The 14,008-nt window shown below is 41.3% G+C and overlaps 1 protein-coding gene across 3 annotated transcripts in view; it reads right to left on the reverse strand.

Moving 5' to 3' along the window:
• The window catches only part of usp43b (ubiquitin specific peptidase 43b), a 69,290-nt gene that overhangs the window by 51,953 nt on the left and 3,329 nt on the right, over positions 1-14,008 (reverse strand). For 2 of the 3 annotated variants that reach the window (XR_006376314.1, XM_044182398.1), the window contains exon 2: positions 10,801-10,947. The exons of the other annotated variant lie outside the window; for it this stretch is intronic. Coding sequence is in view for 1 of the 2 variants with exons in the window: in XM_044182398.1 (XP_044038333.1) it covers positions 10,801-10,947 (147 nt within the window). In the remaining variant the exon portion in view is untranslated. The remainder of the gene's footprint in view (positions 1-10,800; positions 10,948-14,008) is intronic. 3 annotated transcript variants of the gene reach the window in all.

Here is a 14,008-nt window from a genome sequence, read left to right on the forward strand (position 1 = left end):
TTTCAACAAGAGAAATTAAATGAGACAGACGAAAAAAAAAAAACTGTGATGGATCAGACAGACATGGTGACAGGAACAAAGACAAGAGGAAGCCAAGATGAGAAGCTGGTCAGGAGGGAGGCTCTATTCTTGTGGTAAAAAGTCTTGATGCACTGTCAACACACTTTCTGACTGACAGTGTGGTGCAGTATAACAAGCAAACACTGTGAGAAAGCGTATGAACAATATTTCTTGTTTTGGGTGCGATTTGAATGAGTCACATTTTAAAAGCAAGACATGAGCCGAGTGTTGTGAGCAATACATGAATATGACATCGACATGACCAAAAGCGCTTTGCTAACCACCCAAATGATCTGACCTAAGACTGAGTCATAAATAGAGGACACTGACTGAGGCTGCAAAAAACAGGGTTTGAGTAAATATAATGAAAGTGGTAAATTTATACATGAGAACAATATGATGAGTCTTAGCAGCTGGTTCCTTTTCATCTTTTCATTTTCTGAACACTATTTGTTCTCAGCAGTTAGTTACTCACAGTAAGAATAACCCAGACTTTATTACCTGCCACTGTCTTTTCTCTGTCTGAGACTTTAAATCACTCACAGGTATGAATGTGAGTTTTGCCTGTCTGCCTTCAGATATGCCACCTGTAGGCACCTTGTTAAGGATTGTCTTTTGTCCAATGCATGCTGGGATAGGCTCCATCTGTATGAGTTTGTCACTGATAAGTAATGGTGGTGAGTAGGGATGCAAAGTATGAGGGCCAATACTGACCTTATTAATGGAATAGTTTGACATTTTGGGAATTACGCTTATTCGGCAGAGAGTTAGATAACGTGATCGACACCACTCTCATGTCTGTATGGTAGATATGTTGTTGGCACCAGCAGCTGTTAGCCTAGCTTAGCACAAAGACTGCAAACCAGAAACAGCAAACCTGGCTCTGTCCAAAGGTAACAAAATCCACCGACCAGCACCTCTAAAGCTCACTGATTAACATGTTATATAACATTTGTTTAATTTGTACAAAAACTAAAATGGAAAAATGTGAAATGTGATTTTACGAAGGGTGATGTGCCAGATTGTTCTCAGCCAGACGCAGTAACTTCCTGGGGTCTTGTGGCCACAGTGAGGTTGCCAGGCAACCAAGTGAGAAAGGAGGAGCTCTTTACCCCCAGTCTTTGTGCTAAGCTAAGCTAATCGGTTGCTAGCTGTAGCTTCATATTTACTGTGCAGACATGAGAGTGGTATCGATCTTCTCATCTAACTCTCAGCAAGAAGGTGAATAAGTGGAGCGGGCATTGGCCAAACGTCACAATCCACATTAAATACAGTTTTCTGTTCCGCTCTGTTCATTTGCATTGGAAAGCGTACGTAAAGCTACCTGCAATACTTTTTGGATTAGCTAACAGTACCCAAAGTTTACTCCTTACTGCTAGTTTTTCTGACAGTAGATTTAAACATTTTCTGCACTTTTTGTCGGGAGATTGTTTTGAAACTTTGCAGGGACAGAATACATTTTATTAAAGATTAACTAAACTTCATTGAAGAAAACAGCTCAGGAAAACGAGGACTGATGCTACATCTTGTTAACAATGAAGATTTAGCCCCAACAACACCTTAAGTAAAAAAAAAAAAAAAAGGAGGAGGAGGAGCTATGTTTTTTGGCAGGTAGGTTCTGGTCTCGGGAAAAAGACAGCGGCACGCTCAGGCTGTGATGGTGTGTCTGTCGTTATGAGGTTGATGCATTGTAATGATGCAATTTCATAAACCCTCTAAACAATAAAGAAGCCTAAAAGGCATGTTGGTGTATGAACCAACCCTGTTTTCACATATCAGTTCCACACAGAGAGGTTTACAGATTAAAAAGTTTGGTATCAGATCAGTACTCGGCCGATATGTCAGTATCGGTATCAGGGTAGAAAAAGTTGGATGGGCGCATCCGATGAGTGTTCATAACTTTGTAGGACAATAAATAATGCCAGATAAAACTAAATAGTGAAAATTTTTTCCATTTGGATATGAGTAACAATCAAGCCACGATAGCAGCAATCAACATTACACTTTTGTTTCAGTGGAGACGCATCAATAACATACAACAAACATTTGAGCCCAATAGGTCCAGTGGAGCCAATCACTGCTCACTGATGCCATGCTTATCTGCCCCTCGACTGCATTCCTCCTCTCAAAGAGGAAGAGGGCATGAAACACAGACTGTTTAAACAGCGTTCTCTTAAAATCTAAGAATAAACTTGGGGAAAATTCAGTAGAAATGTTACTGGTGAATATGACTTTGTGAGATGTCTCTTAAGAAGATTTATCCCACTTTTAAGAGAGCAGCAGGAGAGGCTGAAGGGGAAATTAATTCTAATGAAGGCAGGTCGGCCTCCTGAGCTGATGAGGTTTATTATTACCCTCCTGTTTCTTCGGCTGCCGCTGATGACTGTGGTGACACAGATGAGGATAAAATGACTACACACATCAATCAACCGAGACACACAGGAGCCTCTGGTATCTGCCAGTTAGGTAGAGTTTTAATGGCCATCACAAACAGCAATAAATACGTTCAGGATTGAAAGGTATAATGTTGTAGAAATACAAACTTTGCTATAGGTATTTGATTAAAGCTCTTTCTCTAAACTGGCATTTGTTGGTGAGGCCGGATTGATAATTTTTGCTTTTTAAGAAATCCATTCATCTTAACAGGCAGATTCAATTTAACTCAAGATAACACATTATAACTGGACTTGGCGTGACAGGCACGCCTCCCTGTTTAAATTATTTCTATCAACAACTGTTTAAATCATTCCAGTCAGCCTGGTTTCAGGCAATTTAATTGACACACTCTCTGGAAAGCCTCCACTCAGCAAATCTGAATCACTTAAATTGTTGGGGTCGGTGCTGTCTGCCAATCAGACCCAAACGGGTTGGGAATAATTGTGTGTGTGAGGGAATTTCCTTATATTAAATAAAGAATCAGTGTGTGTTGATTTAACTACATTTCTCTGCAAAACAAGATGAAGAGATGCATTCTTCTCCTCAGGCAAAGCACGTTTGAAGACAAATCTATGAGAGTTCAAACAATGACTCTTAAAGCTTTGTGTGCTGCGGGTTTAAACTTTTAACTGCCGAATTTTTTACTTTTTAAGTAATTAGACCCATGTAGCCTTTCTGAGAAGTCAAAATCCCACAAAAGCAAATGGTAATTTTGTTTCCTTTTATTTTAAAGCTCTCCACAACTTAATGAGAAAATGTTTTCTGGGCAGGGCTCCCTGCAGAGCATGAGTGCAGTTTATAGAAATGTCCTTTCTCTGTTCTTTAAACCAGTGGTGATGCATTGTGTTGTCTGGAGCAGTCAGACAGTTGCAGCTAATTGTGTCTGTGCCACAGTGAGCAACCCCAGCCAATAAAACCAGCAGCTTTTTTTAGGAAGCGAACATGGCCTCAAATCCAACCCCCATGACTAACAGAGAGATAGTGTAGATGAACACATTAAGTTCATTTTAGACTCATATTTACACACAGACAACTTTCATCTTAGCATCTGTTGGGGGCTTAAGGCTCTTAACCAATCAACACTGATCTGGGTCGGAGGTGGGAGAGGAACTCAAACACAGAGTGGTCATATTCGGACCCTTCCCTCTGAGCTGCTTTTCCAGCTGGGTGGCTCCGAGCCACAGGAAGCCAGTTCAGCATGGCAGGGCAGACAGAATCAAAGGCAGAGCGGAGAGGAAACACACACACAGCAGAAAACACACAAGAATCACAACAGAACCATTCGCATCCAGCCTGGACAAGAAAGGGAAGCAGCACTGACCACACACAGGCAACTGCACTGCTCGGCTCTGGGTTTAGAGGTGCATTTATGGGCAAGTACTGCTAGAATTAGTGAAAAGAAGTTTGAAACCTTGGTACAATGTCTGGGTCACTGTCTGGATGTAATGTCAAATTTCAGTACACAACCGCCCACGTAGTACAAATCATATCTCCAGGCAGGGGAAGGAAAGGAGAGCACAACTAATAACCAAAGAGGGGCCACTGATTGTTGTGCTGTGAATGTGTAGGAGTATCTCAGGAACTACTGGGAACATACCGTACTGACCTACTGACTCTGAGAGCTACTGTACAGTTGCTCTTCACTTACATTAGGACAGGTAATCTTTCTTATATTGTCTGAGTTTAACTCTCAACTAGGGATGTCAATGATTAATCAATTATCCGTTAATCACCATTAATAACTAAATATATTAAAAGTATATAAATTGACAACATAGAAGACGAGGGACGTGTCAGAAAATGTACTGCGGCTTAGGTGCCCCCCTGCACCCATTGTGGCAGTCTAGCTAGCTGACTCCCCTGACCGAGTAACCAGTTGGTTGCTTGGCAGCTGGACTAACTTTAGATTCAGTGAACAAACAGCTCTCATGCCGATTATATTTATTTTCTTTAAAAATAAAAACTGTAAAACTAAGGTCTGAGATTGGTGTTACCTATTATGTTTACAGGATAAGAAGCTATTTCAAGTTACGGCCCTTTTTGCTGATACAAAACAAATGGGGTTAGAGTATTAAGTGCTATATCTGCCCAACATGTTCAGTCTCATCTAATTTATGTCCTCCAAAAAAGCCTGACAGTTGTGCAGCAATACAATAATATTTTAATCTTGTCTGGCCATTCGTTGAACGGCAACAGAAGGGAGTCAGAGCACCACAATTTTAGGTGAAGGCATTATTTTGTTATTATAATTTAAATTATGTTTATTTAATTTATTGCTCAAACACCTAATTTATTTGGACTTTGCAGAGATTACAGACCGCACACTGTTTTGAACGAACTATTGATTGTTAAGACATTTAATAATTTATTATGGAAATGACGACATTTGCTCTCAACACAGTATCTTTCGTCTGCTGTCGCGGTACTATAAGTGAGACTTTTGAAAGTATATCCACTCGCTCGTGTGAACAGCAAAGCCCAGGTAAAAACTTTCACATGCATTTTTCCCGTTGTGCTGATGACGATAAATTAAGTGCAATTCAGTCTTTTGGTAATCTCCTGTCCATGGAGAGCCTGGCCTTGTTACAAAAACAATGCCCTCGCTTGACCAGACGCATTTGTAAATGATCAAACACCCACATTCTACCGTTTCTACAGAGATTTTTGTCATGTAGAATCAAAGAAGTAATTTATCTCTCTGTTTCCCCATCTCTCTGGCTGTCACTACTGCTTACCGTTCCCCCACCCATTGCAACACTATTGCAAAGAACTCCGTCGCACCTCTCCTGTCTCTGAACTAGAGCTGCACAACAAGTGTCTTTTTCTTCCTGCGACTTACAAAGAGCCACATTCATAGAGCAGAGAGAGAGAGAGAGAGAGAGAGAGAGAGAGAGAGAGAGAGAGTGCATGAACCACACTTGCACTGTGTTTCCTAAGTGATAAATGATCAACAAACCAAGAGAGAATGTACGCCACATGAGTCAAAGCCATGGGGAGCCAACGGTAAATGTTAAAATGTGTGTAGTGTATGTCTGCTTGTGTGTGTGCAGGATTGTGAACTGTCACCCTTCATTACAAATACAAAATACTTCAGCTCCAACTACTCTGACACTCAGTGGTTGCGACTACGTAGCCAGCCCAAGGAGACTGTAGACGGAGAGGGGGAGTGAAGAGGGGTTCCCTCTTCCTAACTTTTTTCTTTGGCTCTCCTGTGCTAAGTGGTGATTAACAACACATGCTTAAAAACAATTAGCATAGGCCCACAGGCTCCTCAATTAGCAGCAGAAGAGGATGGAGCTTGCCGACTCCTTGGCTGTGAGTGGGAACGTGCATGGACTGGAAAACGGGGCCGACGCCTCCCATCAGCCTGGCTATGACCCTGGATGACTCTGCCAGCACCACCAGAGCTCCAGCAGGGTGGCAGCAGAGGAGTTTAACTCTGAACCAACAAGCAAGCAAGCAAGCAAGCAAACACACCGTCACAGACCGAAAACGATGCTGAATGGTTCTTTAAAGTTTTAGAGGAGTGTGATTTAGACACTTTTCTTGCAGGTGCCCTTCTCCTGCCCCCTGTGAGGCCCTCTCTGCCCCTCACAGAGCTCCTTTGTGGGTGGAGAAGTGATGGTAGACTGCATACCACAGCCTTACTGTACATTCTTACAGAGGTATAGTATGTAAGAGCTATGAAAGGGTCCAAACAGAGATTAAGGCAAGGAGTAGACTATTAATCATGAGGAGACAGAATTACCCGAATTATTTCCCTCCCGTTCCTGATCCTGAGCAGAGGCCTATCTGAACGCATGTTTCCTCACTGATAAAACTGAAATCCATGACAACCTTGGTGTCTGCAAAGAGCCCACACTGGCTGATGGCACAAGGCCTGGACAAACATAAGAGACAACTGCCACAAGAGATTTTCTTCTCTGGAAGGAGGCCACAGAGCTGCTCTCCCCTTCACTCTCTCTCACTCACTGCAAGGGATATTTATTCATATGCAGAATATTCTATTACAGCACAGTATTCTTCTGAAATGATCCCTAATTAAACCATGTCAGAGGTCTTCACAGTCCCATAAAATGGCACAAAGATGAACAAGGGAATGGACTAATCATAGACCATACAAGGAGGCTAACACTGCAGATGATTTTTTCATACAGAGCTGTACCTGCAACTAAAAACCTACAGCTTATTGCGGTCAACTGCTGACTGATTAAGAAAGATACATGTTGCATCAATGCACTTATGATACATTGATGACATACTTTGCAAAAAAGATAACATACTTTGCAAACTTAGTCAACACAGTGTGTGTCATCTGACCTCAACTGCTTATACCTGCCATCTCATTGTTTTGGTTACTGCCCAAAGCGTATGACCACAAAGAGGGTCAGTCATCAATTGAGAGATTTGCTTTATAGTTCAGCATTCTGCATTACTGCAGCCAAGGCATGTAAGCAATGGTCAGCCTCGCAGTTCCTTTCCACTTTTCATCTGACTTTTGCTCCAGAAAAAGAACTCAAACGTATGTTCTCATTCTTGGAGGTATCGATCATCATCCGTGTTGCGTTACACGCTGGTGCAAACAGATCTAGTGCATATCAGAGGTTACAGTTACAGGATAACATAAAACACAAAAAGCGGAGATGCCACCTATAGTCACCAAACCAGACACTCTCCAGACCTTAGTTGTACCTTGATATGTTGTACATGAACAAGAGTCTACACTATATTTCCATGTTACCATGGTAACATTTGCTAATTAGCACTAAAACGAGGAACTACTGCTGAGGCTGATGGGAATGTCATTAGTTTTGCATGTATTGGGTCAAAAACCAAAGTATTGGACGAAATAAAATTTTGACCTGATGATGATGCTAGATGAAAAGTTGAGGCATCACCCTGAGGGTGACACAAATGTGTTTGCCAAATTTAATGGCGATCCAATAGTTGTTGAGACATTTCACTCAAAACCAAAAATGTGAACCTCATGATGGCCTTAAGAGTAAAAGTCTTCTGAATTCATCCTTGGAACATTTTTTGTGCCAATCCATCTATTAGATGTTGAGATATTTCACTGGATAGTTGAAAACTTGTGGCGCTAATTGGAAAGTCAGGTGTTCACCAAAGTCATTAGGATTCTTCCTCTGGGCTCCATGGATATCTGTACCAAATGTAATGGCAATCCGCCAATAGTTTTTGAGACATTTCACTAAAAAAAAAAACAAAACCTGCCAACCTCATGGTAGAGCTGGACGAAAAGTTAGGGGATCGCTTAAGTCATTAGGATTCATCCTCTGGGGACTGTGAATGTCTGTACAAAATTCCATGGTAATCTATCAGATAGTTGTTGAGATATTTTAGGCTGGACCTCAGTGACCGACTGACCAACCAACTGACAGATAAACATACCAACATTGCCATCCCTAGAGCCATGGTGCAAGCAGGGCTTAAAATTAGAGTTGACTTTGGCTTTCCCAGTATGCATTGCTACCTGACCCCACAAACCCTGCAGGTGTTACTACTGTTATTGATTTGCTTGTTTCTGACATTACCTTTTGCTTTTATTGTTGCAAGTCTAAAAAGAGCCAATAATGTTTTGGATTTTGACAATTGCATTTAGCGGACCTCTTTGACAGGCCTTATATGTTGATTTGATTGTTCCAGTGCACAGCCGATTTTGGACATGAATTGTCAACTCAAGGCGGAGGGCCAAACGTGGCATTTGGACTAGGCAACGGATGTCGCCAACAAGACAATACTGCTTGCATAGCAGACAATCAAGTAGCCAAGGATACAGGACTCACAGTCCCTGTTTAGTTCACACCAAACCACTGGGCAGTTTATACAACTCTGTGGTTTGATAATCTGTTTCTATATATCCAACAATCTCTCTCCAAAATCCCACTAGCCTTGCCATGCTGTCGCCACTGGTGCTTGTTATAAAACAAGTGGTCATTGCTTGTATTTTAGAATTGGAGCTACCCAACTTTAGCTTCATTGGCTGATGTTATCGCCACTTATGTGTTCACTCCAGCTTGTATTGGCTAGATCAGTTACTGGTAGCTGGATATTTCACGTTATTTTTTTTTTAAGATTATTTTTGGGGGCTTTTTGCCTTTATTTGATAGGAACAGCTGAAGAGAGACAGGATATGTGGGAGAGAGAGGGAGTGGGGATGACATGCAGCAAAGGGTTACACTCCAGTTTCACATGTTTACCATGTTGGCTTTCATCCAATCAGGGACAGGATATTATTCAGATAAATTCAAATGTATTGGCTCTATTTACCATTGGAAAGAAGGCTAAATGCTGAGAGACAGGAGACCCGTGCTCCGTCAATAAAATGAATCATGATGCTGACATCATCATATAGCAGGGTTTTTTCCAGGTTTTTTTTTTTTTTTTTAAGGTTTATGTCCTCCACACCTCACTGGCTCCTTGGGTGTTAACAAGGTGCTGCAACACTTTCCCCGGGGTGCTGCAGACTCATCATGACAGACCTTATCAGCAGCTCTCCAGTCCTAACCTCCTGTCATGTCCGCTGCAGAGCCTTGTACACTCACAGACACAGTCCAGATTCCCCCCTGCCCCCAAACCTGAATTAAAGGGCAACTCAGATCACAAGGAGGTGGAAGCTTAGTTCATGTGATATCAGAGCATTGTGTATGAACATAAGAAAACTTGGGGGAGTTGGTATTGACACAGGGAGCTGGACACCCACAGAGGATGAAGGAGAACTGTGGCCCATACTCTCTCTGTTAGTCAGACACAGAGATTTCTATCACTATCTCTTAATTTGTCTCAATGCCTCATTTTAATCACTCACATGCTATTGGAAGCATTGAGTATCAGCTGCAGTTGAAAAGAGGAGCAAATGCTCTACTTAAGCCAGAAAAAAGGAGCTGGGCTTACTTCCACAGACTAGCCAAAACTTTCAATATGACCTTGGCTTTATAATGATATGCTGTGCTGACAGTGCACTTGTGTTCCTTTCAGAAAAAATAACCTTTTCTTCCTTTTAATTGATACAAGTAGTCAGTGCAAGAGAAGGTTGCATGTCGGTCATACCAATTTAATAGAAAAATGGGATGTTATATCTTAAATTATCCAATGCATAGCCTTGGGAGATCTCAATATCTCCCGATCCCACAATGATGAAACAACAGAATAAATCATTGCAGTTAGCGCCTCAGGAAACAATGGACACTGAGTTTGAGTAGATTTATTTGCAATGCCTCACCAACAGCAAGTGTAGCACTTCTCATAAATTATGCCACTGGTTACTACCCCGATAAAACTACAAAAAAGAAGGATGTCTATTTCAAAAGGTAAAAACGTATTTAATAATACATGAAAATTCTGCCTTAATGGCTCGCAGCAGAGCAGTTCAAAGATCCATTCAAGGAGTATCAGGATGCACCGCGCCTGCAGGCCTACCTCGAGGAGGAGACGTGCCGAGAGAAAATCAAACACCAAATCGCCACACTTGTACTCTCCTTTTCCACAGGCAATGCATTAGACACAGAGCAAGGTTGCACAGCTTAGATTGTCACACTGGTTTCGGTGGCATGAAAACTGCACTGCAGAACAAATTTTGGAGGTAAGCTCTGGAGAGTTAACTGCAGTGATGCTGTGGAATTATCAGAAAAATTCTGGACATCCTTATCAGTGAGGTTAGACTCGCTAGCTTGATAATAAACAAAACAAACATGGACATTAGTAATATGAACCACTGGAGAAAAAACATCTGAAAACATTTGCCAGTGTGTACTGTGCATCTATCAGTAGCTACGTTGCTGCATGCAATGCATATTGTCTTGGTTCATGCAAGAACATCTGGCCTTGTGATTATGCCATCTGTCAATTCATGGACAAAGACCAAATGCAGAAAGAACAGAATCCCTTTAGAAAGCTTCATGCTACAACAGCGAGAAAAGGTGATTGAACGCACTAGTCTGAGACACTAATCTGTTTAAAAATAATATAATTTCATGTTAATTAATGTGCGTCTTAAGTGTGAGTTAACATTCATAAAATGTTGATCCATTAGATGTCATGTAATCACATGAACCAACAATGGGTTTACTATATATATCAAGCCACGGGAGTTCTGGATATATTCATGTATTTAATCATTATGAGTCATGTATTAGTTATGCATCAATTAAGCATGCAGTTTGAACTGTTATCATAAATGTTACTATACGACACTGGGAGCTTTTTTTTTTTTTTTTTTTTTTGATGAGAAGCAGAATTATCATGTCGACTGCTGCTACATGAACCACCAGCCTGCTTGATTCTCACCTTTCCGGCAGCTTTGCTCTTGTTGTTGTTATTGTGGGAGGCCAAATTGACGTCTTCGTGGACGCGGTCCAGCAGCCACAGGAGGAACTCCAGGGCGTCATGTTGGGAATTACCACGAAACTGCGATCCATGCTTGGACACTATAGTCTGGAGAGGGGAAAAGCACACTTGATGAAAGTGGAATTTGGCTACAGCTGCATAATTATGACAGTTTGGTTGATTACGTGTATTTTATTGTATAAGCAAGGAAAATGGTCCAGTGCTGTAAAGGTACTGATGTTAAGTTATGATGATGCAGCCACTTCACAGAGAAACCTTCTGAAATTCATAAATATATTCATCCTATCCAGATAATGCCAAATTTGACTTCACTGAAAAAGAAAAACAGTGGTGGATTAATTGGTTTTTAGAATCTCACAGCTTGTTAGAATTAAAATAGTAGTGTGCTACCTGGAGAAGCCCCTTGCTAAGCTATCCTTTCTAAAGATTTCTCTCACAAAAACCGGGAATCTCAAGCGCTACCTGTTTATTGGTTTTGACAGCTCGGGTGTGTTCGTTGGGCGGCTCTACCCTGGCCTTCTCCACAGAACACTGATCAGAGGAATCCTAGACTTGCAAATTTGCACTAACGCTCTTCACGCTTCCCTTCGTCTCCACCTGGCCCACGCTTTGACTGATGCAGAGTCATATCAGATTTGCAAAATACGCCTTTGTCTAAGACCTAAAAAACATGCTTGTTAATAAAAGATTTACTCCCCCTTTTCTTCTCAAGAAACGAAATTTCAAGATTTTTGACATCAATAAAAAGGTGTGAATAACATTCTTCTTAAAAGTAGGTTGAAGACTACTTAAGCTCGCACACAGTATAATGTCACTGCAGATGTGAATGGCACCCGAGTCAATTAGGCAGGAATTAGCTGCAAGAACCGCAGCTGGCAGCCTGGAGAAGCAAAGGCAGTGATGAGAGATTATAGCAGAGGGAACAGCAGACTCCAATCATTGCTTCATGATCCACTAATGTGTGATATGCCTCTTTTAGCCATTACACCATAACGTGATGTAGGATGTCTGATGATGAAGTTAGGCCTGTCGCTGAAGAGCTGCTAGTTCAGTTCTCAAAAAGATCAGGCAGAGACGCTGAAGTGTCCGGGAGCAAAGCATGCAGCTGAATATTTCTCCAGTGCAGCAGCTCAGTGCCACACAATATAAAGCTGCATTTGTGCAGCAACTCCCCAGAGTGAATGTGTGTAGTTGTTTGAATACAAAAAAAAAAAGAATATACTCAAGTCAACGCTTCTTTCAAAACATTAAAAAAAGAGAGCCATTCAGTATGACCAGAGGAATAACTCATCTTCAAAGTAGTTACTGAGACGTGGTTACTGACAAGTTCAAAAAGTGAACATAAAAATTCATAAACGGAGAAAAACCGCTGGTGGAGTCTTGGCGGGGCAGTAAGGTTTCTCTAATCTTCTCTTCTGATCTTATCTTGAAAGTGAAAGTGAAGCTTCCTTTGCATCATCGATCTCAAAGTGGAAAAGTGACGAGCGTTGTCATCCGACACTGGAGCCTCACAGTCATTTTAAGATAAGTTGGTCACGAAATACGAAGGGTTAACAAATAAAGAGCTACTGTTTTCCCAATACGAGTGGACAGCTGCGGGTCTCTGTTGAGCAATGTTTTTATTACAGCATGTGAACTAGGAGCCAGAGAGGAACTGAGACACTTTCTTAAACTGCATGCTTGCACTAATGTTTTTGCTCTTATAGATGATGCACCTCTGATTCTGGGAAGTCTCTGAATTCTAGAATAAGATATTTACAACCTTAAATGCATATTCTCTGGATGTTGTGGATGTATTTTCACACACACACACACACACACACACACACACACACACACACACACACACACACACACACATATATATATAGTTTATATTCTGTCCAGCTACATCTACCCATACTGTAGATGTAATATGACCAAACTTGACATTACAACAAATATTTCTAAATCAAACTGACTGGAGACGATTCAGTGTAGAACAGCAGATCTTTTTGAGATTAATGTTCTTGAAACATTCAGGGTTGCTGTGCAGAAATGCTCTGACATTCACCATGAGACCACGGACACGTACTAGCCTAAAGCTGTTGTGCAGCAAAGTAATAACAGTAATTACCATCAGCCTTTCGAAGGTGGCAATTGTCTCAGTGATATAATTGAGGTTGTGGAAAATACCGTGTTTTTTATTGCTCTCTGTGGCATAATGCCCACTGGCCAGTTTGTAATGTGTGTAATCATCTAACTAAAAGATAAAGACAAAATAAGAAAACAGTCCCATCAGTCAGTGTCAAATATTTCTTCCCTTTATCCATTACTTTTAGCTATTTCAACTGTAGGTGACTATTTGAACTGTTTATCTGTTACTTTACAGCTAGATGACAATTTAAACTTTTTAGTTTAGCTATCAAATTCGACCATTTACATTACTTTTACCTTTAGCTAACGTTAACTATTTCGACCATTTATCCAACACTTTTAGCTAACCATCTGAACTGTTTATCCATTACTGTTAACTATCTATTTTAACCATTTATCCATTACTTTTAGCTAGCTTAACTGCTGAGACGTCTCTGCTCGCTTGCTGACTAGTTTTCGCGCACTCTCAGGGCAAAGACCCAAGTGAAAGTGGCGCAATGTGACACAGAGTTCGCCCCCATTCATTTTCTATGGGACACGACACGAGTGAGCCGCTTTGCAAGGCATTGTGGGATTCCAAGCGATGCGAGAAAAAAAAGGGAGGGGTCGAAAGTTGAAAATGTTTAACTTTTCAATTTCAACTGAGGGCGAAATTTGCCTGGCAGCTAAGCTGAATTTAGCCAAAGAAAAACAAAAAAGCAACGCAAAGCAATCTTCCGTGAGCCGTCTGACTTACTGCAACCAGCAGATAATCATTAAAGATCAACATGGAGACAGCAAATTGTTGTCGTCACAACATATATTTAGCTTGCTAAAAAGGCCCATCGGTGTACAGTGTGGGGAGGCTGACATTCCTGTTCAGTCATCAAGCCTGCTCACCCTAACTCCCTTCGTTCTCAGGCCTCTCATGTTATGGAAACCGATAAATTGGCTGTTGAGTAACTGTTTGAGTTTCAGGTTTTGTCCCTGTCTCGGCCCCTCTGTGCAAACACACCATCCTGCCAGGGGGGAT

Source organism: Siniperca chuatsi, linkage group LG21 (genome assembly GCF_020085105.1).
Source record: "Siniperca chuatsi isolate FFG_IHB_CAS linkage group LG21, ASM2008510v1, whole genome shotgun sequence".
Lineage (NCBI taxonomy): Eukaryota > Metazoa > Chordata > Actinopteri > Centrarchiformes > Sinipercidae > Siniperca > Siniperca chuatsi.